Raw genomic sequence first — 22,202 nt, forward strand, 5'->3', positions numbered from 1 at the left:
AGGTAATTGTTGACTTAAAAAAAATACAGTTCAGTAGAGGATTGAATCCAGATTTAGGGCTTAGGAAATAAATGAGTGATGGGGAATGAAGGCAGTGGGTATTTAGAGCACTCATTTGAGAATTTGGCGGGGGAGGGAAAGTGAAAAATAGAATGGAATTTAATAGGAAGTGAAGGATCAAGAGAAGATTCCTGCCCCCCCCCCCGAAAATTGCCTGAACATGTTTGCAGGCAGTGGAGAGAAATCCAGTGGAGAAGAAAAGAGTCGATGATATTTTAGAGCAGGTAAAATTGGGATTTATATCTCCCAGGTGTTTTTTAATGTATTCATAAGGACTAAAATGAGTTACAATGAAGTTACACCAGTTTAATTATAATTTAAATCTGAGTAAATTCAGGGGAATGAGAATCACTGACAACCAAAAAGTCTACAAGAAAGTTTTGGGCAAAAGTGGACAGCCCCAAAATCAAAGACAGTTTCTGCCAACACTACCTGTTTTCTCCATTTGATCCTACATCCGAAAACTGTGGAAATAACTGAGTATAGATGCAAATATTGAACGGGACATTTCAAGTAAGATGTAATCAAGTACGGATAATCTAAGCTAAAACTGGAGCCAAGTTGTGCCTCTGCTCTTCCAACAAAGGAGCAGGTAACTGGCTAAGGTGAGTGCTGGCTGCCACTTCAAAACTCACTAGTTTAAGAGCCTCTTTCTTAGAATAATCTCTTAAGGTGTGTGTACTAATGACCCCAAGGCAGATAAATTTTTAAAAGAAATCCAAGCATAAGAAGGAGATTGCTTTCGCTGGACTTTTTAAAAAAAAGTTTATCAACTCGGGTAGAATAGGTCAACAGCAGCCACTCTTGTTAGGTTATGACTTGACAGAAATGATTATTGAGCAAGTTACTCTGCCAGTTAAGGTAGGATGGACTGGAGTGGGTAAAAGAGTATAGACAGATCTATAAAGCTCTTGCTCTCCTGCCAAATGTGAGGTGATGAAGGTGAGAGCCGATGCCAACTGTGTTTAACTTTATATCACTGGACATAAAATTCTAATTAGTGACTTGAGGATCATAGTAGAGTAGTGGTTTATTTTTTATAGGATGGTCTTACTATGTATTTTTTTAAACTTGTATTGTACTTTACAAATGTCAAAGCACTGTCATGTTTTGTGATTTTATTTGACCATCACGAAAACGTTCTGCAGTTGAGAGAACACTTTTCCAGGTTGTTCTAAGAGGTAAGAGATTCAGAGCAGTTTAACAAGTCAACGTATTGAACCAATGTCAGTGTCTACCATGTGCCAGTTACTGTTCTCATTAGGGTTATAGATTTTGCTTATGCCTGAGCCAGAGTCAGAATTCTTGATCTAGGATGTTTATGGAAACGTAGCTATGTTGCATTTATTTATGACTGTTCTTTAGGAGGCTACTTTCACACAAAGCCCAAGATGCAAGTCTTGGTAAATACATATGCTGGGATGTACCAAAAAACATAAGCCTTTTGGATATGACCTACAAAGTAAAAGTTTTTATATTCAACATGTGGCATGTCTCATACATTTTTTTTTTTTTATGGAGCAGGATGATGTACCTATTTTTAAAATACCTTTGTATATGGATTAAAGGTTTAGACTTCTTAATTACATAACCCACAGGGTACGAGGTATGTGTCAGCAACCATGATAAAACATATTTTATGAAGCAATTTTAAATTTAAAAGCTGGATAGCTTGATTCCTTTGCATTCTGTAAAGCATTTGCAAGCAAATAAATAGGTGTTTTACACCTCAGTCATTGAGACATCAGAGAATGAGTTCTACTAGACAGAACCCAAAGAGTTCAGATACCACTCTTAAGATTATTTAACACAAAGAACAAAAAACAACCAAATCTTGATTTGGTCAGCTTATTTTGAAACAGAGGTCCTGAAGTGAGATATACAGTAATGCCATTTTTGGAATGTTAAAGCAGATATTATTTTCTAAGTTGTCTACCCAGTATTATTATTTTTTCATAGAAATTACTCCTACTTTAAAATGAATTTAAGAAACTTTAGGGTCTATTTAACCTGATTATTTACATTGGTTGAAAATTCTAGGTATGTGCATATATGCACATAGGCACTTAACATACATATTCAGCTTCCAGTTAAAAGAGTTTTAAACTGTATATTTTGTTATTATTACAGAGAGATTAACAATGACTTGAGAAAGTAAGGCAAGTGTGTTTTCCTCCATAACACGTCCCAACACTAGACGCTAAAGTCACAGGTTGGAGGTTTGTACGCGGTGCTGCAAACAATTTCTTTATCCCAGGTCCACATAGCCTTCGTGCTCTCCCAGGGTGGGGAGTCTTTCTCTTCACATGTTGATGTGGTCAGACTAGTCAAGTGACTCTGCAGAAAAGGCACATTCCTTAGTCAACCTTCTGTGTCTGCCCTCTGTCCTTGAATTATAGTTATTGGCTTTATTGGCCAGAGCAAATAAAGTCTTGAATCCTACCCACAGCAGAGACTGGACACCTGCTTCGGATGCACCATAAGGGGAATAGTCAAGGCGGCTGGGTTTATTTTTGAACGGCGATGAGCTAGCTTATAAGGCAAGGCCATGAAGAAGCGGATCTTCATTCTGATTTAGGATGGGTGACACCGCAAAGGTTTTTCTTCCCCTTTACCATAACTAGATGGGAAACCTTACTTGGGTCAGCCACCTCTACGTGGCCATACAGATGACACTCAGATGATACACTTACGCCCGTGCTGTCAATGGCCGGTCCCTAAATTCACATCCCTCAGCCCTACAATACACTCAGAAAGCCCAGAAACCACAGGGCCCTTAATTCATTCCGGCCACGGGGCCAAGTCATGGAAGCCAGAGAGACAGGAAGGCACTAGTACACGGGTTCCCGCCTCTTCCAGGCCGCGCGCCGAAATCAAACTCGATCCTGGCTCTTCGGAGACCGCGCCGCGCGCGCTCCGCTTCCAGGGCCGGCCAAGCCAAGGCCGACGCCCTCCCACCCGGCCGCATAGCTGCGCTGGGGACGCCTGGAGGCAGCAGGGAAAAGCTGGCCAAGGAGGAAGAGACGCGGGAGGTGCGCTCTGCGCAGGCGCGCGGCGCCCCGCCTCCCCAGCGTCGGCTCCTGGGCGGGCGGCGCGGGCCCTCCCACTCTCCCCCGCGCCGCCTGACGGCCCCGGCCCTCGCTTCACCCCGACGCCCCGGCGTGCGCGTCCTCCCGCCGGCCTGCAGGCCCGGGGCCTCCGCCTGCTTCCCCGCCGCTGCTCCTCGCGGCCCCGTCTCGCGTTCACGCTGTCGCCCGGGCCGGCGCGGCCGCGGGCAACCGCTCCCCCTCCCACACCTACCCCGCCCCCTCCCCGCCTTTTCCGCCCTCCCGTCCCCCTCCCTCGGCCCGCCGCCGCTGCTCCAGATGAGGTGATGGCAACGGCCAACTTCGGCAAGATACAGATCGGGATTTACGTGGAGATCAAGCGGAGCGATGGTGAGCCTCGCCGCCGCCCCTGCCGGTCGGGCCCCGCATTCGAGCGTTCACGGAGGGGACGCGGGGTCGGCCGCCTCATTGATTGCTCCGCCGGGTTGTGGGGGCGGGAAGGCGGCGGCCGCGGCGCTTTTGTGTGTGGCGTGTGTGCGAGTGAGGCCGGCGTGGGGTCCGCCCCGGGTGCCGCTGCAGTGCGGGGGGCGGGGAGGGGTTGCCGGCAAAGGGCCTGGGTGTCGCGGGCCCATCTCTGGGGTTCGAGCGGGTGAGGCGGAGGGTCCCGGGACTGGCGGGGGGGGGGGGGGGGGCGGCGCTCTTCGCGCAATCTCCATCCTCCCCGGGGACTCCAGCCCGGGGGGCCGGGGCCAACGGGCTTCTGTAGGGAGCACCCAGCCTCGCGTTTCACCCGGGCCTTTTCATTTTCCGGCAGTATCTCTGAAGGGGTTGGGGGGGGGGAGAGCGTGGAGACCATTGGTTTCAGGGTTTAGAGAACCGACTACCGGTCCGAGGCGGGTGGGGAAAGGCCAGCCCCGAAGCTGGGCAGGCTTCTTCGGCTTTCGCTTCTCGAGCATGCCTTTCATTTTTTTGCTAGTCCTTTCCTTGGAAGAAGGATGCCGAGAACGTCGTGCTCGGCCATGAATATGTGGGGGGGAGCAGTGGGACGTGGTGTTCGATGAGCTTCTCAGAGGTGATGAGACTGAAAGGGAAGGAGAGGGATGAGCCTAAGCTCTGCGATGCATTACTGAGAGGGTGGGGGTGGGCCACCGGATGTTGATATTTTCACACTCTCTAGAGAGGTAGCCAAGAGGAAAGTGTTAGATGAGGTGAACATACATGCCTAATTCAAAAGAAAAAAAAAATCCTTGGGCTTATGTATCTCTCTATAGGTTCTAATTGGAAAAAATGTTTTGTGTCATTGGCTTGGGGTGTGGAGTGAGGTGCCAGCCAGGCTTGGAAATAATTTATATTGTAAAGGAGAAAAACACTCATGGAGAGAGAAGTAAAATTTTCTTTCAGTGCGAATATTGAAAGGAGCTAGAGATGTGTAATGGAGATGTGTGGTGTTCTTGACTCTATTTCCCTTTTGCTCATAAGCCTTTATTTATGGCTTATTATTCTCTAGTCTAGCCAGTAGTAAGGTTGCTCTCACATTCACCCCCTCTTGGTTTCTAGCAAGTTTGACCAAGTTATGTGAAGCTAGACTGACTTTGCTGTTACTTTGTGTGATATATTGGTAGGCCCTATATAGCTAATGGGTTTTTTTCCCTCGTATTTGAGATAATTTGCCTTAACAACCAGAAGCATCATTACCCTGTATGTGAAAAGGTAAATTACACCGCTTAGAGCTTTAGAAGTTACCAGTAACACTAGTGGGAAGGCGATGTGTCCTTTATTTGGGTTGGGCTTTCTTTGCATTTTCTTTTCAAATAACTGTCCTTTAACAGTGCTGTTACTGTCATTTCTTTTTTAGAATGAATGACGGTGCACTGTATTACAACAAAAGTAGGATTTGCATATTATTTAAAATTGGAGGGTGCAATAAAATGTGTAAAGTTCTTTACATTCTAAGCCTTTGTGATTGTAGGTGTTACTACAAAATATATATTTAAAAAGGGTCATATGGCATTCCAAAGCTTTGTATTTTTATTTTTAAAATTTTTTTTGTTTAAAAGTTTTACTGGAAACAATTTTGGTTCTTGTAGGGTTCTAGGATAGAGACTTTTACTAATCTTTCAACATTTACCTTTTGCATTTACCTGAAACCCAGACATGTCTAAGAGCTTTGTGTTTATGTAAGTGTTAATAATCTAAAGTTACATTTCAAAGCAGTTTCCCCATGAGGTCATAACGGAAATCATCGCAATGTGTATTATCCCAGCGTATAGTCATTTATGCTCATCAGGTGCAAGATGGAATTGGAGGAAGGTAAAATTAGACAACTGGAAGGGAATAGCCATTTGCATTGGATGGTGGTATTTCACAGAAGGAAGTCTCTGGGAGACTCCCTGCATGTTTTCCTTTTTCACTTTAAAGAAGCTGTTCTGTTTCCTCCCACGTCTATAGCACATCTGTATAAGATAAAACAGTAGTGGTTATTGTAACAAAAATAAACTTTGTAGTTGGATGAGCACTAATGTGATGCCTGAGACCATGGAAATCACATGAGTGAAGAAGGGCTGTTGCAGACTGCAGTTAACTGGTAACTTGATGTTCTGCATGCTTCCTGATGGTGATCCTTGCCCTTATTTCAGAGCATGCTTCTCCAATAAGTGATGCTCATATATAAATAAAACATATATTCTGAGGGCCAACAGGTAAATTAAAACAGATTCATTCTTATCTTTCAAGACCCTGTTCAAAACTAATCCCAGTAAGTCTTCACTGATTGCTAAAGCCAGATGGGGAGTTAGTCCCTGGATAGTCAGCCTCTGAATTCCTAAGTCATTCTGTATCACTCATGAGGCAGCATATTTCCTAAGTATTGATGTTTGGATATATTTCTTTTAATACTGTGTTTTCAGACTACACTGGAGACCAGGTGCTGTAGAGAATCCAGTTGAGGGATGGCAGGCTACTCACATCCATGTCAAGCAAAGTCAGGTGTTACTGGATTAGAATACTTACTAATAGTCTCTTCAATTCCCTGAATTTATCTGTGGATCTCCTCTATGTGCCTAGCAAAGGTTCTTGCATATAGTTTTTGAGTGGATCATTCGTTACTGGATTTCTGGTTTTCAAACATTATATAAGTTAACTATTTGGGTGAAATCTTACCTGGAAGTGAAACCCTTCCATCGAGGCTCTTCCTTTGCTACCACATCCCTATTCTGCTCCCCTCCCCCAACTCTGTTCAGGCCTCTTAATTCAGCATCCCCGGAATTGACTGCAATTGAGTGATGTACTAAAGCTAATTTGACATTTCTGGTATTTTAAGTTAAAAATGACAGAAGTTAGGTGTACTGAGATTGATCCCCACCACAGGAGATAACCTGGTAAGAAATTAGACTAATTTTTGGAAATAGGACATTCATGTGTAATCTATTTTTTTTGTATGTGGCTTTCAGTTATCCTCTGATTCGATTCCCTTCTAGAATCCAGTGACTCTAAAACTGTAGGTTTTAATTATACTGTTAAAATATCTCTTATCTCTTTGAAGTAGCTGTGATTATCCTTTGAGGACTAGGGGAGAAACGAGAAATGTTTTGAATATTTGGAAGCTGCAACTATGAAGGGATTGTTCTCTGGGGGTCTCTTAGTCACAGCATTGATGTATTTGATCTGAAGAGAAAGATCAACCTGAAAGATCCTTGAAGTTAATGTAGTTATCACTTTTATAAATATGGAAGCAGAGTCCCAAGTCACCACAAGTGACTTGTCTAGCTATATTCATACAACTTATAGTGGCAGCCAGGAACCTGTCTTGCACAGCATAGAAACCAGACTATCTGTCAAGAACTGAGAACTGTGACAGTTAAGGGAGAATTCAGTTATTTAGGAACCATACACAGCTTTCTGCAGCCCAATAAGGATATGTAGGAGATTGCTTCTCAGTCATAGGAAAAGCACTAGGGAGCAGTGTTAAGCCCAGTTGGAATGATCTGGTAAAAAGTGATGATGGTATAGTAAATAGAAAGTCACAAAGATGAAAAATATTCCTGTGTCTTAATTAAATGTTAAGGAAAAGAATGCTTTAATTAAGCATCTGAAATCATGAAATTAAAGATTTCAGAGGATTTGTTGGGAATCATGGAGTTTAGGGCAGGCACTCTTTATTTAGGAAAGATTTTAAATGGCCTAATTCTTGTATCTACTTTGCCACGTTTATTCTTCTGCTAGTTCATCTTTACATGTCATTATATAGACTTTTGGAGAATGGACTGTGTGAAGGTAGGTAATAAAGATGAACAACACAGCAATATGGTTGTTCTTTAGGTACAATTTTGTGGCTCTGTGGAGTGGGTGGAATGGAGGAATTGGTGGATTAGTAGTTTCCTTTTACATGGTAGCTAGCATGATAATGGTTCCATATATGTGTCTGTTAGGCCTTCATAGTTTTCCAAACAGGTTATCTAATTGGATCTTCACTAGAAACCCTATGATGTAATAAGCAGTGTGGAAGCTGGTAGATTTATCATTTTATAGGCATAGAATCTAAGGTTGGATTTTTTTTTTTTTTTTTGGCCAAGATCACATGTTAATTAATTAGGGACATAGCCTGAACCAAACCCTCGGTTCTTTCACTCCTGCTTTTCTTTTTAGTGGGACAGATGTTTTTGGATAATGGTAGGAAGTTGTATACTTTGTACTTTGGTGGGTTTTTTTTTTTTTTTTTTTTTTTTTTTTTTGATGTTAAAAGCTCCTGTAGTAAGTAAATTTTTTTCTACTATTACCAGAGAGGCTCAGAAAACTTACATTGAATTAAACTTTCTGAATTGGTGAGATCAGATTGAATTCTGATATCTTATTGACTATAAGGATGAAAATTCATCACTCTAAGGCTTTAAAATCCCTTTCAGTAGTTAGTCACTTGTTGCTTCCAGAATTACTACAGAATCCCAGGTTCATTGCTTAGTCACTTGATTCTTATGACACAAATTTGGGGACCCCGGGGAAAACTTACGTGTCAACTTGTTTTATATGTTATAATTTTTTTAAAGTCTAGAAAATAGCAGAGTCAGTTAAGCGTTTGTCTTGTTTCAATAGGGAAGGAGGCGTGAGTGGAAAATCCAGAGAGGGGTTCCTTGAGAGATCATCCAGACCCATTCTTCCTAGGCACAAGTGTACTTGTCATTAAGTTACTTTGTTTCTTTAATATTTTTTAATGCTTACTTATTTTTGAGAGAGAGAAAGACAGAGGACAAGTTGGGGAGGAACAGAGAGAGAGGGAGACACAGACTCCCCAAAGCAGGCCCCAGGCTCCCAGCTGTCAGCACAGAGCCTGATGCGGGGCTCAAACCCACAAACTGTGAGAGCATGACCTGAGTTGAAGTCAGATGCCCAATCAACTGAGCCACCCAGACACCCCTATATTACGTTAATCTTTTGCAAAGCTTAATTCTTGGATTCAGCCATCTATTTTGCTTTTAACACCTCTGCCCTGTAACCTAAAATAATCTTTTAAGGAGTTTATTTGTTTTGAGATCATTCTTCTGAGTTTAAGAATAGATACAATTCTTAAGCCTTGAGTACAATTAATTTTCACTCTTCTGGTCCAGCTGTGGAGTAAATACAGGTTATAGGTTACCCTCCCATCACATACTACCTCTTTTGATTAAAGTAATAAAAATGGTATTATAGTGCCTAAGTGAAAATAGAAGTTAGAACCTCACCATGTTAAACAATCAAGCCCTTGATTACATGCAGTGGCTACTGTGCCATGTACTTATATGGAGAGGTAAATAAATTCAAGTTCATGGTCATTGGGATTTGTCTTTAAAAACCTCCTCCAGGGGTGCCTGGTGGCTCAGTCAGTTAAACGTCCAACTTTGGCTCAGGTCATGATCTCATGGTTTGTGGGTTTGAGGCCTGTGTCTAGTTCTGTGCTGACAGCTCTGAGCCTGGAGCCTGCTTCAGATTTTGTGTCTCCCTCTCTGTCCCTCCCCGCTTCGCTCTCAGTCTCTGTCTCTCTCAAAAATACACATTAAAAAAAAAAACAAAACAAAAACAAAACCTCCTCAAAATACAGTATCGTTTCATTGTTGGTTAACCTTAGGTTAACTTTTTGTAACTGGGAGTAAAATGAGTGGGGAGGTGTCCCTTTTTAAAGTTGTGCTTATAAATCTAGTCCTTGGGCTCTCTCAGTTTGGTGCTACTTGTTTTTCTCATTATCCACTACAACCAAGCTTGTAGTTCAGGTGGGCATTTACTAGAGCGTGAGAATGTTTCGGTATATAGACTGAGTGATTATGTCATATCACAAAACAGTGTGTCTCATAGTTTTCTCTTTTCCTACTGATTTATCAAATACATTTTTATTAATAGCTCATTATGTATCAGGTATTCTGATAGGTGTTGGAGATACAAAAAATACACAGTTCCTGCCTTCAAAAGCAGTAAATAAATGATTGATGTATGGTGTGATTAGGACTGATAGAAGTATGCTGTTCTGTGTGTGCATTATTACCACTTCCCTTTTTAGGTTTAGGCTCTTTATTTGGACTCTAAGTTATGAGTCTTGTGGAAAATAGATGTCATATATGTTATCCCTTTCACCTCCTCTGTGCAAGACTAATATCCATTATCCCTTATGGTGTGCTTTCCTGGTAAGTTCATATTGATCCTCAGAATTCTTCTTAATAAAGTTCCACCAGTCTTGGTAGCTCCTGCCACTTTATTGAAATTGGCATTATTTGTCATTACTGGCCTATTTTCTGTTCTCTAATACCCATCTGAGTTTTAACTTTATGACTTTTTACTTTTGTTTTGATATCTAAAGGAATAAGATTTATTCAGTTTTAAATTTCTGGTGGAGGAGCCACTGATTTTGGAATTCTGGGTTGGGGTGCTTATAAACACAGAGATTAGGGAACAAGAGCATGAAAACTGATGGAGCAGCTGCTAGTGCTTATATGTAATTTGGAAGTAACCTCCCTACACAGTGTGGCCAGGGGACTATGAGAATCAGATACCTCCCTGAGCTGTGTATTTTACTTAATTTCAGAGACTTCTCCAGATTTTTTATTGGTTTTGCTATTAATTTTAACCAGATTTCACTTACATAAAAATTTTTAAAGGAAAGACAGGATCAGCTGAGTGTCTACACTGTACAAAGACTCCTTTTTGATTATAACTCTCATTCAGCGGCTATCAGTGTCTTCCAGATACCTTGTATCTTCCATACTGCCATGTGAATTCTGTTTCTTTCTTAAAAATTGAATCCAGGTGTCACTTTTGATATCTGAAGGGTTTTAACATTTGCACCCTTTATAAAGTCATTTGCTTTCCTAAATGTATTAATATCCAGTATCTTGCTTGATTTTTATGACAGCCCTGCAAGGCAGATAGTATTTTACCCATTTTATTGAAGAGGAACTCTATGCCCAGAGTGTATAAATTACTTGGAAGTGTTTAAGGCTTATGAAGGGCAATTTCATATATTTATACTATATACATTGGTCAGGACAATGTGGTAAGGGTATTTTAGTGGGGTGGGATGTGATAGATTTACATATATTTAACCCATTGGATAAATGTGGTTGTGGGAGCTGTTTCTAAACTGGGTAGACTCTGCATAGTGGTGTCACAACCTTGGCTACTCACAGAATTCACCTTGGGACATTGAAATTAAAAACAGCCAAACATAAAAAACAAACCCCCACCCATCAGCACCATTATCCTGGCCCTTTGCATAGAGATTCTGTTTTAATTGGTTTGATATGGAGCCTGAGAATCAGTATTTTATTTTAAAACACCTCATACGTTGATGAAACTTAACTTCACACATAAAGGTGATTTCAGTGTGCACCCAGGGTTGTGATCTGTTATTTTAGCAAAAGTAGCATTTCCTAATGATGATCTGACAAAATTTCATGGAGAGTGAAGTTTAAATGGTGGGAAGAAGATGACCAGTAGATTGCCTTGGAGAGAAGGAGGCATTCCAGGCATGTAATGTGCAGCATGTGAGAAGTTCCTGAGCTGGAAGTGGAGGGCTGTGAGGTAAAGGCATTTAAAACAGGCAGAAGGGAGGGTGATAGATGAGGAAAATAAGGAAGGACAAGTAATCTGGGGCACTTTATTAAAGACTTGGAAACAAAGGTAAGGTAATGCTTCTTGGAATTAATTTCTAGGACACTTGGAAACTATGGTAGGACTTAATCTCCTAAGAGCAGTAATAGGAGTTAGCTCGTGATTAGTGATAGATTAGAGGTAGAGTAATACTGAAAATGAGAGCTAGCAAGGATAAGATTGCATCATTCTAGGAGGGTGAGCAATGATTAAGGAACAGATGAAATCTAGCAGCCTGCAAAAAGAATTGATGTTATATGGTGGTATATCACTTGTGCTGAGTAAAGACCAGATGTGTTGAAAGGAATGGACTTAACATTTGGAAAGTCTGAGTGTAGGTTATAAAATCTCTTCAGTTCTGTTTAATCAAGCTAATCCTACTCATGAATATTTTGTAGAGGACTGTAGAGCCTGTGTACAATTTAATATCAAAGAGAGCATCCAAATCAGGCTGTTTATAGTTTTTGCAGCTAGTATCTTTAAAATGAGTCTAAGGTATGAGTCACTTCCAATAAATGTTTATATGTAGAGCAGGAATTTACTTAAGCTATAACTAACTGCTTTGCCTACTTAAGAAGAGTCTGTTATAGTATATTAGTCAAAACCCTCTTAGAATTCCTGGAAGGGAATGGGAAGGAAAAACAACACTTAAAGGATCTGGCTTCGGCTCTTTAATGGATGAAGGGTTTTAATTCTCGAAAGGTAGCTGCTCTCCTTTACTTTTCCTTTGCTCTTATTTTTGCCCTATTTTTTTCTGCTCTGGCTTTTGCCTTACTTTTCATCCTCGATATTCTGAATGTCATTTCAGCATTTGGAATCTCTTAACTGCGGGGTGCTTGGGTGGCTCAGTCAGTTGAGCGTCTCACTTAGAATCAGGTCATGATCTCAGGGTTTGTGATTTCAGGCCCCACATGGGGCTCTCTGCTGTCAGCATGGAGCCTGCTTTGGATCCTCTGTTCCCTCTCTCTTTGTCCCTCCCCCTCTCATTCACTCTGTCTTTCCCTCCCTCCCTCCCTCTCTCCCTCCCTTCCTCAAATAAAATAAAAATTAAAAAAAAAAAAAAGAATCTCTTAACTGCTATTGCAGTTTAGGACTTAAAGAGAAATAACTGAGGGATAAATAGGGCCTATTGGATTTTTAGGGCAGTGGAATCATTCTCTGTGATACTATAATGGTAGATACATGTTATACATTGGTCAAAACCCACAGAACACATGACACCAAGAACAAACCCTAATTACGAACTTTGAGTATTATTGATGTGTCGGTGTAGGTTCATCCATTGTAACAAGTGTATCCAGTGTGGGCTGTTGATGATTTGGGAGGGTGTGGGTATGTGGGAACAGGGGTACATGGAGAATCTGTACCTTTCTGCTCAATTTTGCTATCACCCTAAAACTGCTCTAAAAAATGTTAAGAATGAGGGTCAACCCTTTAGGGTTGCATTTAAGGTTAACTTTTGCTTTTTATTTTTGTTACACTTCATCTGTTGGCCAATGTGAGAGATTGATGGTTTGCTAACACAATTTTTAAAATGAGCTGTAGTGCAGTGGGAGAATTCAGATATGCTTGACCCATGGACATTATGAGTTTAAGTTCAAATGCTGTGACAGATGTCCAAGCAGTGTGTCTAGAGCTAGAGCTTCATTCTTGAGGGGAGCCAGGGTTGAACTTAAATAATTTAAACAGCTGTTCTATTTATAAAATAGGGAATTCCTCTTGTAGGATAAATACATGAGGTCTAATGTCTCATCTCATGGAAAGTGAGTTGGAGTGCAAGCAGCATTAAACTTTTGAGGGGGGAAGGGTTATTATTTTAGTTTGCTATGGATTAAAGAGAAACTGATATAGTGACTTACCTATACATGAGTTTTAGGAATGGAGAGCAAATTAGAGGCCCTAGTTAGTGAGGTTAAGTTTTAAGAATTTAATCACAGACAACTCTGATAAAATACTGCTGTTGGTCAAAACGTGCTGATATTTTTACATTAAGGAAATTAACTTGTCTAGGGTCATACATAGGGATGCCCGGGTGGCTCAGTTGGTTAAGCGTCTGACTCAATCTCGGCTCAGGTCATGATCTTGCACTTAGTGAGTTTGAGTCCCACATCAGGCTCTGCGCTGATGGTGTGGAGCCTGCTTGGGATTCTGTCTCTCCTTCTCTCTGCCCCTCCCTCGCTCGTGTGTGCACACATGCTTGCGCGTATGCTTGCAGTGTCTCTCTCTCTCTCTCACTCTCTCTCAAAATAAATAAACATAAAAAAAGGAATAAGGTCATACATAAAGTAAGTAGCAAATAGGAGATTAGATTAGAACATAGGTTGTCTGCCTCTAAAGTCCTCTACACTAATTCTGTATAAGAGTTCTTTGTGTACTATGGATGTTCCAGGCATTGGAAGTCATTAATTTAAAAATGCTTTCATTTTTCTGTGGTGTAGATTGCCTTCAGGTGTTTTTTATTAATCCATCTAGCATCTGCTGCATGACCATTTGTGTTCCTTCATCTGATGCCTTTGAGGGAATAGAAATAGGACTTCTCCCTAGTAAAGACTACTGTGTCAGTTATAGCCAACTGTTAAATCGCTGTTGCACTCAGTGCAGGTGCTCGGTGGTTTTATGATTTTTTTTTTTGAAAACGAAATTTTGGCTTTTGCCAGACTCTTTGCCATTGCATGAGTTTCAGCCGTCCTTGTTCTCATGACTTTCAGAATTTTAGACAAGAGCATATACTTCATTTGAAAGAATGTTTCTTATTAGATGAGCAGCTATATTGTCAGGAAAATACAAGAGATTATAGCAACTTGCTAGGAGTCCGTTGGCATAATTGATGGATTTGGGGGCTTGTCTAGGTTCAGTGATCTTTATTTTTTATAAAACTGTTGTTTGAAATTGTCTTTAGGGTAATGTATGGGTTGAATTTTTACATTTTCCACTCCCTGCCATCCAAAGCTGATATTGAGAGTTGGTTACAACATGACCCTAAATATGGGTATTTTCTTGGTTTGATTTTTGGGGTATACCTTTTTTTGAGGAGGGTACACTTTTATTAAGAACAATTCATTGCTTTTAACCTTACATACTCTTTTGGGTTTCATTAAGAGCCATTCCTTAACTAATTTTTTTGTTTCCTTCCTACCCCGCCTACTCTTACTTCTCAATCTTTGTAGGTGCTTCTTTCTCTCTTCATTTTCTTTTTTTTTTTTTTATTTTTTTTTTAATGTTTATTTTTGAGACAGAGACAGAGCATGAACAAGGGAGGGTCAGAGAGAGAGGGAGACACAGAATCTGAAGCAGGCTCCAGGCTCTGAGCTGTCAGCACAGAGCCCGACGCGGGGCTCGAACTCACGGACCGTGAGATCATGACCTGAGCCGAAGTCGGCCGCTTAACTGACTGAGCCACCCAGGCGCCCCATTCATTTTCTTTTTTTTAATTAACTTTTTAGAAAGTTTATTTTAGAGCAGGTGCAAGCAGGGGAGAGGGACAGATGGAGAGAGAGACAATCTCAAGCAGGCTCCACGCTCACCTTGGAGCCCAATGCGAGGCTCCTTCTCACAGACCATAAGGTCATGACCTGAGCCAAAACCAAGAGTCAGACTGAAGCGCTCAGACGCCCTTGTTCATTTTCTAAATGTTGATGTTCTTTAGGGCTTGATCCTAGCCTTGTAGTACTTCTCACACAGTAATCTCACTCTGGGTGGACTAAATGCTTCTCCTCAGCCCTGGCTGGCTACAGATTCTTTGTGTATCTGATGGATTAATAAATATCTCCACATGGCTGTCTCATACATACATGTCCAAATTCATCATGTCCAAAATTGAACCCATCACCCACTGCCCAACTCAAAACCCTAGATGTCTTCCTAGACTCCTTGGTGTTTCCCAGTGTCATGTCCTATCATCAGTTTCTCTTAATATATAACAGCTCAGGTACCTCTTCAATCCATATACTTTTTCCATCCTTCCACTATAACTTTGTGAGGCTAGCATTATGTCTTGCCTGAGCCATCGCAACAAATTTCTAATTGTTATCTCCACCTTTGGTTGATTACTGTTTCAGAGTAACCTTTCAAACCTACAAATTTGGCCCCCGATCGCTTGCTTAAAACTTTCTGTTGCTTAAAACTTTGTCACACGCTGTGTGTCTGTTGCCCTTTGGCTAAAGCCCAACTTTAGCATAGTTTACTGTAGACCCTGAACAATCACCTCCCTCTCCAGTCTGATTTTTTGCAACTTACTTGAGGCATTCCAGACACACTGAACTCTTATTAGAATACTACACTTCTGCCTACTGAATCCACTGCTGTTGCTCTTTTTTGTCTCTATTAAACATTCCCTTCTTCCTTGATTCATAGACTAGGATAGGTCCCCTGCTTTGTGGTCTCCCAGTCCCTTCTGTTTACTCATAAAAACACTCATGGGATTATATTTGTTTAATTGTCTTTGGTCAGACTCAAGTTGCATTGTATCCTTGGTGCCTGGGACAGTGCTTGTTCATGCTTAGTAAATTATCTATTTTTTGAACCAATGATTAAATGAACTTATAACTCTGCTCTTCTCTCACTGCTCTATTTAATTTTGACATTCTGGAAAAAAATTGATTTGTGTTCATCTTCAGTGTCAAGAGGTATGTGTCATTGCTTTTAATGTACACTTTCAACTTGTTTTTTTTAATTTAATTACCTGTTTTGAATAATAATATAGTCCTGTGGTTAATAATTAAACTGCAAAGGATATATACTGGAAAGTCTATTATATCGCTGCCTCCTAGCCACCTAAGTCTTCTCCCAGGAGATAACTGGTATTTCCAGGTTCTTGTATATGTGTGCATGGATTTGTTTTGCATTTTCAAGCAAATATTTGTGAATTTGTGCCTATATGTAGAGTGTGTGTGTGTGCGTGTGTGTGTGTGTGTAGTTGGTTAATAATAACCAATTTCTTATTGGTTAAATATAACACAATTCAAATTGTGCCCAATCTGTAGTTCTTACACAGGCAATATACTGTAGTGAATAATTTTGAACTTTTGACATTTTTTGCATATTGATGCCTTTATCTGTAGGATAAGGTTCTAGAAATAGAATTGCTGTGTTGGAAAATTTTTAAAAATAATATTTTTAATTTTGAAAGATCTTGACAATTTACTTCTAGAGAGAAAATGTGAATTTACCTTCTTAACTGCACAAGTGCCCCTTGCTTCATACCCTTGTCCACACACTGTACAACATACCTTTTGGAGATTTGCTAGCTTGGATTATAGAATTAGGACTGTGTGTGTAGAATGTTTTCTTTTGATGTTAAATGGCCCAGAAAAGATAATATACTTAATTTATAAAGTGTTTATGAGGTCCAGACATATAATGAAAAACATTTAAGTTCTAGTGTTATGATAGCTAGTATAGAAAAACAAGATGTCATGTTATATCCGATAATGAGAAGAAGGTGATGTTTTTAATTAAAAGTCTTGAAAAATAAACATTATGGTTTTTAACCTAATAAACTTGAGCAGTCCTACTAAATAAATGGGAATTTTTTTTTCAGACTCTGAACACAGTGAAATAAATGTGTTAATGAAATTACTTGCCTGTATTTCTGTTCATTTGTAGTTGGTTAACTCACTTAAGTAGATTGCCTCGTTATTTGAGGCTAGATCAAGGAACTGAACCTCTTAAAGCCACTTACGTCTCTGTTCTTTTACTGTCCAAAACATCAGCTTTTGCCTGGAAGGGTGGTTGGGTGAAAGTATGTGTATTATTTGTTTATTCAACCAATATGTTTTGAGTATTTTAGGCAATGTACTAGTTTTTGAGTATAAAACAGTGGGGTGGGGAGGAAGACCAAAAATATGTCTCCACATGGAGCTTTCATTCATACGGAGGAAGTGGAAGATGCATGGCTATGCCCCTTAATAATTTGTTCTTTTATTAATGGAGAGAAATCACATCAGCATATTTGTTGAAGGGAAGAAGCTAGAGGGATGAGAAGAGGCTGAAAATAAAGAGCAAGGAAAGATTATCAGTAGGTCAGGATTTTGGAGAACATGGATCAGGTGATCCTTAACATGACCTTTCAAGGCTTTATGTGATCAGGCTCTTACCTTTCATGTGTCACCTTATCCACTTACCTCCTTGCTCCCATTGTTGACCCTCACTGGCTTTCATTTAGTGACTTTTCTTACCTCAGAGCTTTTGCACAAAGTGTTCCCTTCACCTCAGATGTTTTGTCCCCCACTCTGCTTAATTGTGGCTTTTCGTTTTCATCTTAAACATTATTTCTGCATTTGTCAAAGGGGTCTTTTGTAACTCTCATAATCAAAATTTGATCTCTCTTCTTATTATTTCTCAGTACACTTTATTTTTTCATAATAAAATTTGTCACCCTTTGTAAGTATACAGGTCTTTGTGATTCTCTATTAGAAATTTAGCGTCAGGTATGGTACTTGGCACATAGCAGGCATTCATTGAGTATTGACTGAGTGAGTTATGAACTTAATGAACTTAACACCAGCAATGAATTAGATTAGCCATGAGCTTACATCCTCGATAATTTAGGTTTTTAAAAACCTTTTCAGGGTTTTATGGGTTATGAGTGGGGGGACGGATGAGTAGTCAGAAGTTAGGATGTTTAGGGCAGTGAAAATACTGGGTATGGTATTATAATGGTGGATACATGTCAGTATACACTTGTTCAAACCTATAGATTGTACACCAAAATTGAATCATAATGGGCTTTGGGTGTTGTGTCATTGCAGATATCAGTTATAACAAATGTACTACCCTGGCAGGGGATGTTGATGATGAGTTAGGTTATGCATATGTGAGGGCACAGAGTATTTTGAAAATCCTATCTTCTGCTTAATTTTGCTGTGTACCTCAGGCTGCTCTAAAAAAAAAAAAAAAAAAGAATAAGTCTTGGGTGCCTGGGTGGCTCAGTTGGTTAAGCATGTGATTCTTGATTTGGGCTCAGGTCATGATCTCATGGTCGTGAGATCAAGCCCTGTATTCGGTTTGACTCTGCACTGGTGGAGCCTGTTTAAGATTCTCTTCTTCTCCCTCCTCCTCCCCTCCCCCCTCCAAGCACTTGTGTGCTCTCTCTCTCTCTCTCACACACACACACACAAAAAGTCTTTAAAAAATAAAACAAAAAATGCTATAGTCTAGGAATATACCCAAGAGAAAGGGAAATATCTGTCTATATGACAACATGTACATTAATGTTTATAACATTATTCATAATAGCCAAAAGGTGAAAACCCCAGTGGCCATCAAATGATGAAAAACAAATTGTGGTTTATTCGTATAATGGTATATTCCAACATAGACAAGACGTTGAAAACATTATGCTTGGGATGCCTGGGTGGCTCAGTCGGTTAAGCGTTCAACTTTTGATCTTGGCTCAAGTCATAGTCTCACGATTTGTGAGATCGAGTCCCTCATCAGGCTCTGCCCTGACATGGGGAGCTTGCTTGCGATTCTCTCTCTCTTCCTCTGCCTGCCCCTCACCTGCTTGTGCTCTCTCTCTGAAAATAAATAAACATTAAAAAAAAAAGAAAAACCTTCATGCTTAGTGGAAGTTGCCAGTCCAAAGGACCACATTATATGATTTCATTTATATGAAATGTCTAGAATGGGAAATCTATAGAGACAGAAGGTAGATTAGTGGTTGCTTATTATGGGGAGGGGGTTGTTGGAAGAATGGGGAAGTGATGGCGACAGTATAGGAGGTGTCTTTTTGAAGTGATTAAAATATTACAAATGCTAAAAACCATTAAATTGTATACTTTAAATAGATACGTGGTATATTATGTAAATTATATCTCAGTAAAGTTTTTTTTAAAAAACTTCATAGGCAACAGGGAGGAGTTTTATTTAAATTTGCATTGTTACTAGTAAAGGTGAGCATTTTTCATATTTTTTGTCAATTGTAGTACTTTTTGTCAACTCCTACTTTTTACTTTTTTATTATTTTTTCATTATTTTTTAATGATGATTTATTTTTGAGACAGAGAGAGACAGAGCATGAACGGGGGAGGGTCAGAGAGAGAGGGAGACACAGAATCTGAAGCAGGCTCCAGGCTCTGAGCTGTCAGCACAGAACCCGACGTGGGGCTTGAACTCACAGAGCGTGAGATCATGACCTGAGCCAAAATCAGAAGCTCAACTGACTGAGCCACCCAGGCGCCCCCAACTCCTCCTTTTTAAATTGTTTTCCTGGACTTGATTGTACTACGTTATCTGAGTTTTCTTCTTACTTCTTGATCTATTCTTCTTAATCTCTTTTCTATGTTTTTGTTCTTTGTCTCCCTCTTAAATATTGGTGTTTCCCAGTGTTTTATCATTGGTCTTCTATTTCTCTGCGTTTTCCCTAGTTACTGTGATCTACTTTTCTTTTTTTTAATTGAGCTAGAACTTACATGACATAACCTTTTTAGGCAATAAATGCAAAAATAAGTGAGACTACATTAAAAAGCTTCTGTACAGCAAAGGAAACCATCAACAAAATGAAACGGCCCCAGGAGTTGTTAATTTTGATGAAGTCTGGTTTATTCATCTTTTGTTGCTTGTGCTTTTGTTGTTCTAAGAAATTATTTGCCTAATCTAAGGTGTGATCTGCTTTTATGTCCTTTTATAGTTCTTTCCGTGACCTATATCACCTAAAATATTTGCATGTATTCTTTTCTGCTCTTAACACTCATTCTTGACCTTTCAAAATAGAGAACAAATTAATTTAGCATTTGTGAAAAACAACACTGCAGTGTGAGAGAGGATATTGATAGAGGATAAGTAAGGAAATCCTAGTCTTGAAGTTGGCTGTCTTTGTTACCAGAATTGAATGTTGCTGGAAGTTGACTATTATGTGTGTGTAGGTGTGCATGTAAGTATATTGTGTGTCTTGGATTTAGAGAAATCATAGTAAGCATGACTTAAAACCAGGCATAAAGACATATTCGGGATGTAGAGTTTAAACTTGAACTATGGTAAAGATGATTTGTTTTGGTTTCTTTCATGATCCTTTCTCCTTAATTACTTTAAAACAGATCTGTGCATGGGATTCATTTTATTTAAAACCCTTCCAGCTATACTAAAACATCTGGGAAGAGAAGAAAAATAAATGCATTAGAATGGAATTTTTTTAAAAAAGGAGAGTATGAAAAACCTATAAAATTGTTACCTCTAAATGTTGCAGTAAATATGGATGATGTCTCAGATTTGCTTCGAAATAATCCATTTGTGGTGGTGGGAGGAATGGCAATAGGATTGACCATGTGTTATACATTAATGAAACTGAATGAAGGGCATTTGGTGTTGATAAATGTATTGTATATGTTTGTAATTTTTCATAACAACTAAAATTTTTAAGATAAAATTTTTTAAACATGTCTTTTGAGACCATATCTTTTCTCTTCAGTTTCAGGTCTTACATCTAGATATTATCACGTGGATTTCCTGCCAGTATTTCAAATTAAACTCATTAAAAATGGAATCCATTGCCTTTTATCACCATATTTCTGTGTTTCCTCTATTCCTTACCTTCGTTAATGGAAACACCCATATACTTGGTTTCCTAAGATAGGAACCTAAGACTTTGCCAACTTTCCTAATGTCATAAAGATTTTTGCTTCTGATTCACTGTTACTGTCTCCTATCCGATTCCAATCATATTTCTTGGTAATTGCAGCATTCACGTATAGGTGATCCCTCCAGTACCCTGGCCTCTCAGTTCTTTGAACTTCTTCGCTTCCTTTCAGTGATCTTGCTCTTGGCCTTAGCCCACTTACTATATACCTATAAAACTATCTCCCTGCAATATCTCCATAATCTCCGCTTTAGGCATGTACCGTTTTTTCACTTACCACTCAAGTCTTTCCAGCATATTCCTTCCTTCTAATATCCTGATTTCGCTAATCTTTTGACCCCACCAGGATTTATAATCCTACTACTTTTTTTTATTGTTCCTTATTGTTTTTGTTCCTTATTCCCTTCATGTCCTTACTTAACTTTTTTATAAGCACTGCCTCGTTTGTATATCTTCAGCTCCCTTACCCCCTCTGTTGATTGGCAGATCATTCTCTCTCCCTCATGTATATTTTATACCTCTTTGTCCTTTCTTGATTGTCTGAAATTGACTGGAGGGGGAGAAAATCACATTTGTGCTGACTGACCACAATTTAAATTCATGGTTGCTTTTTTTTTTTTTTTTTTTGAATGAGCAATCATATCTCTAGTCCATTCACTCTTTCCTGGCCCACTTTTGTCATAAAATCCTTAGTGTTTATTTACTCACCCATACTCTAAGCCGATGACCTTGCTTGCCATTTCACCACTGAGAAATACAAGCATTCAGAAAATAACTTTTTTTTTGAGAGAGAGAGAGAGAGCACATGTGTGTGCATGTGCATGAGTGGGGGAGGGAAAGAGGGAGAGGGAGAGAGAGAATCTTAAACAGGCTCCATGCCCAGCACAGAGCCTGACCCTGGGCTCCATCCCACGACCCTAAGATCAGGACCTGAGCCGAAATCAAGATTCAGATGCCCAACCGACTCGGCCACCCAGGCACTCCCAGTAAAGAGCTTCTGCAAGTCTACTACATGTACCCAAGTACCAGTATCTGCACGTGTAACTCTCTTCCATATTTTTCCATGAATCAACTCTTTCTGTTCTGTTTTAGGCCGTTTTTCTCCACGTGTATACTAGATCCTATTCCCTTTTCACCTGCCCAAACTTACCACTTCTTCTCTCCTGAATTATTTTCATCACCATTGGAAGGCTGTTACTTCTGTCATCTTAAAAAAAATGTCAATCTCACTTTGACATTTAGGCATTGCTCTTAGTTTACCTGATACATTAACAACAGTTGATGCTGTTGATTTACTCTCTCTTTTCTGAAATGCATTCTTCACTCACCTTTCAGAACTCTGTGTTCCTGATTTTTCTTAATTTCCTCATGCAACTTCTTCATCCTTTTTGCTGGTATTTCATCTCCCTCAC

At 39.8% G+C, this 22,202-nt stretch overlaps 1 protein-coding gene across 2 annotated transcripts in view; it reads left to right on the forward strand.

Moving 5' to 3' along the window:
• The first annotated feature begins 3,165 nt into the window (after positions 1–3,165).
• KIF2A (kinesin family member 2A) overlaps positions 3,166–22,202 on the forward strand; it is a 62,332-nt gene continuing 43,295 nt past the window's right edge. The window contains exon 1 of one of the 2 annotated variants that reach the window (XM_049623477.1): positions 3,166–3,497. In XM_049623477.1, the coding sequence (XP_049479434.1) occupies positions 3,434–3,497 (64 nt within the window). In that variant the 5' untranslated portion in view covers positions 3,166–3,433. The remainder of the gene's footprint in view (positions 3,498–22,202) is intronic. The other variant, XM_049623476.1, reaches the window with a different exon arrangement.

This window comes from Panthera uncia, unplaced genomic scaffold (assembly GCF_023721935.1).
Source record: "Panthera uncia isolate 11264 unplaced genomic scaffold, Puncia_PCG_1.0 HiC_scaffold_160, whole genome shotgun sequence".
In the NCBI taxonomy this organism is placed as follows: domain Eukaryota; kingdom Metazoa; phylum Chordata; class Mammalia; order Carnivora; family Felidae; genus Panthera; species Panthera uncia.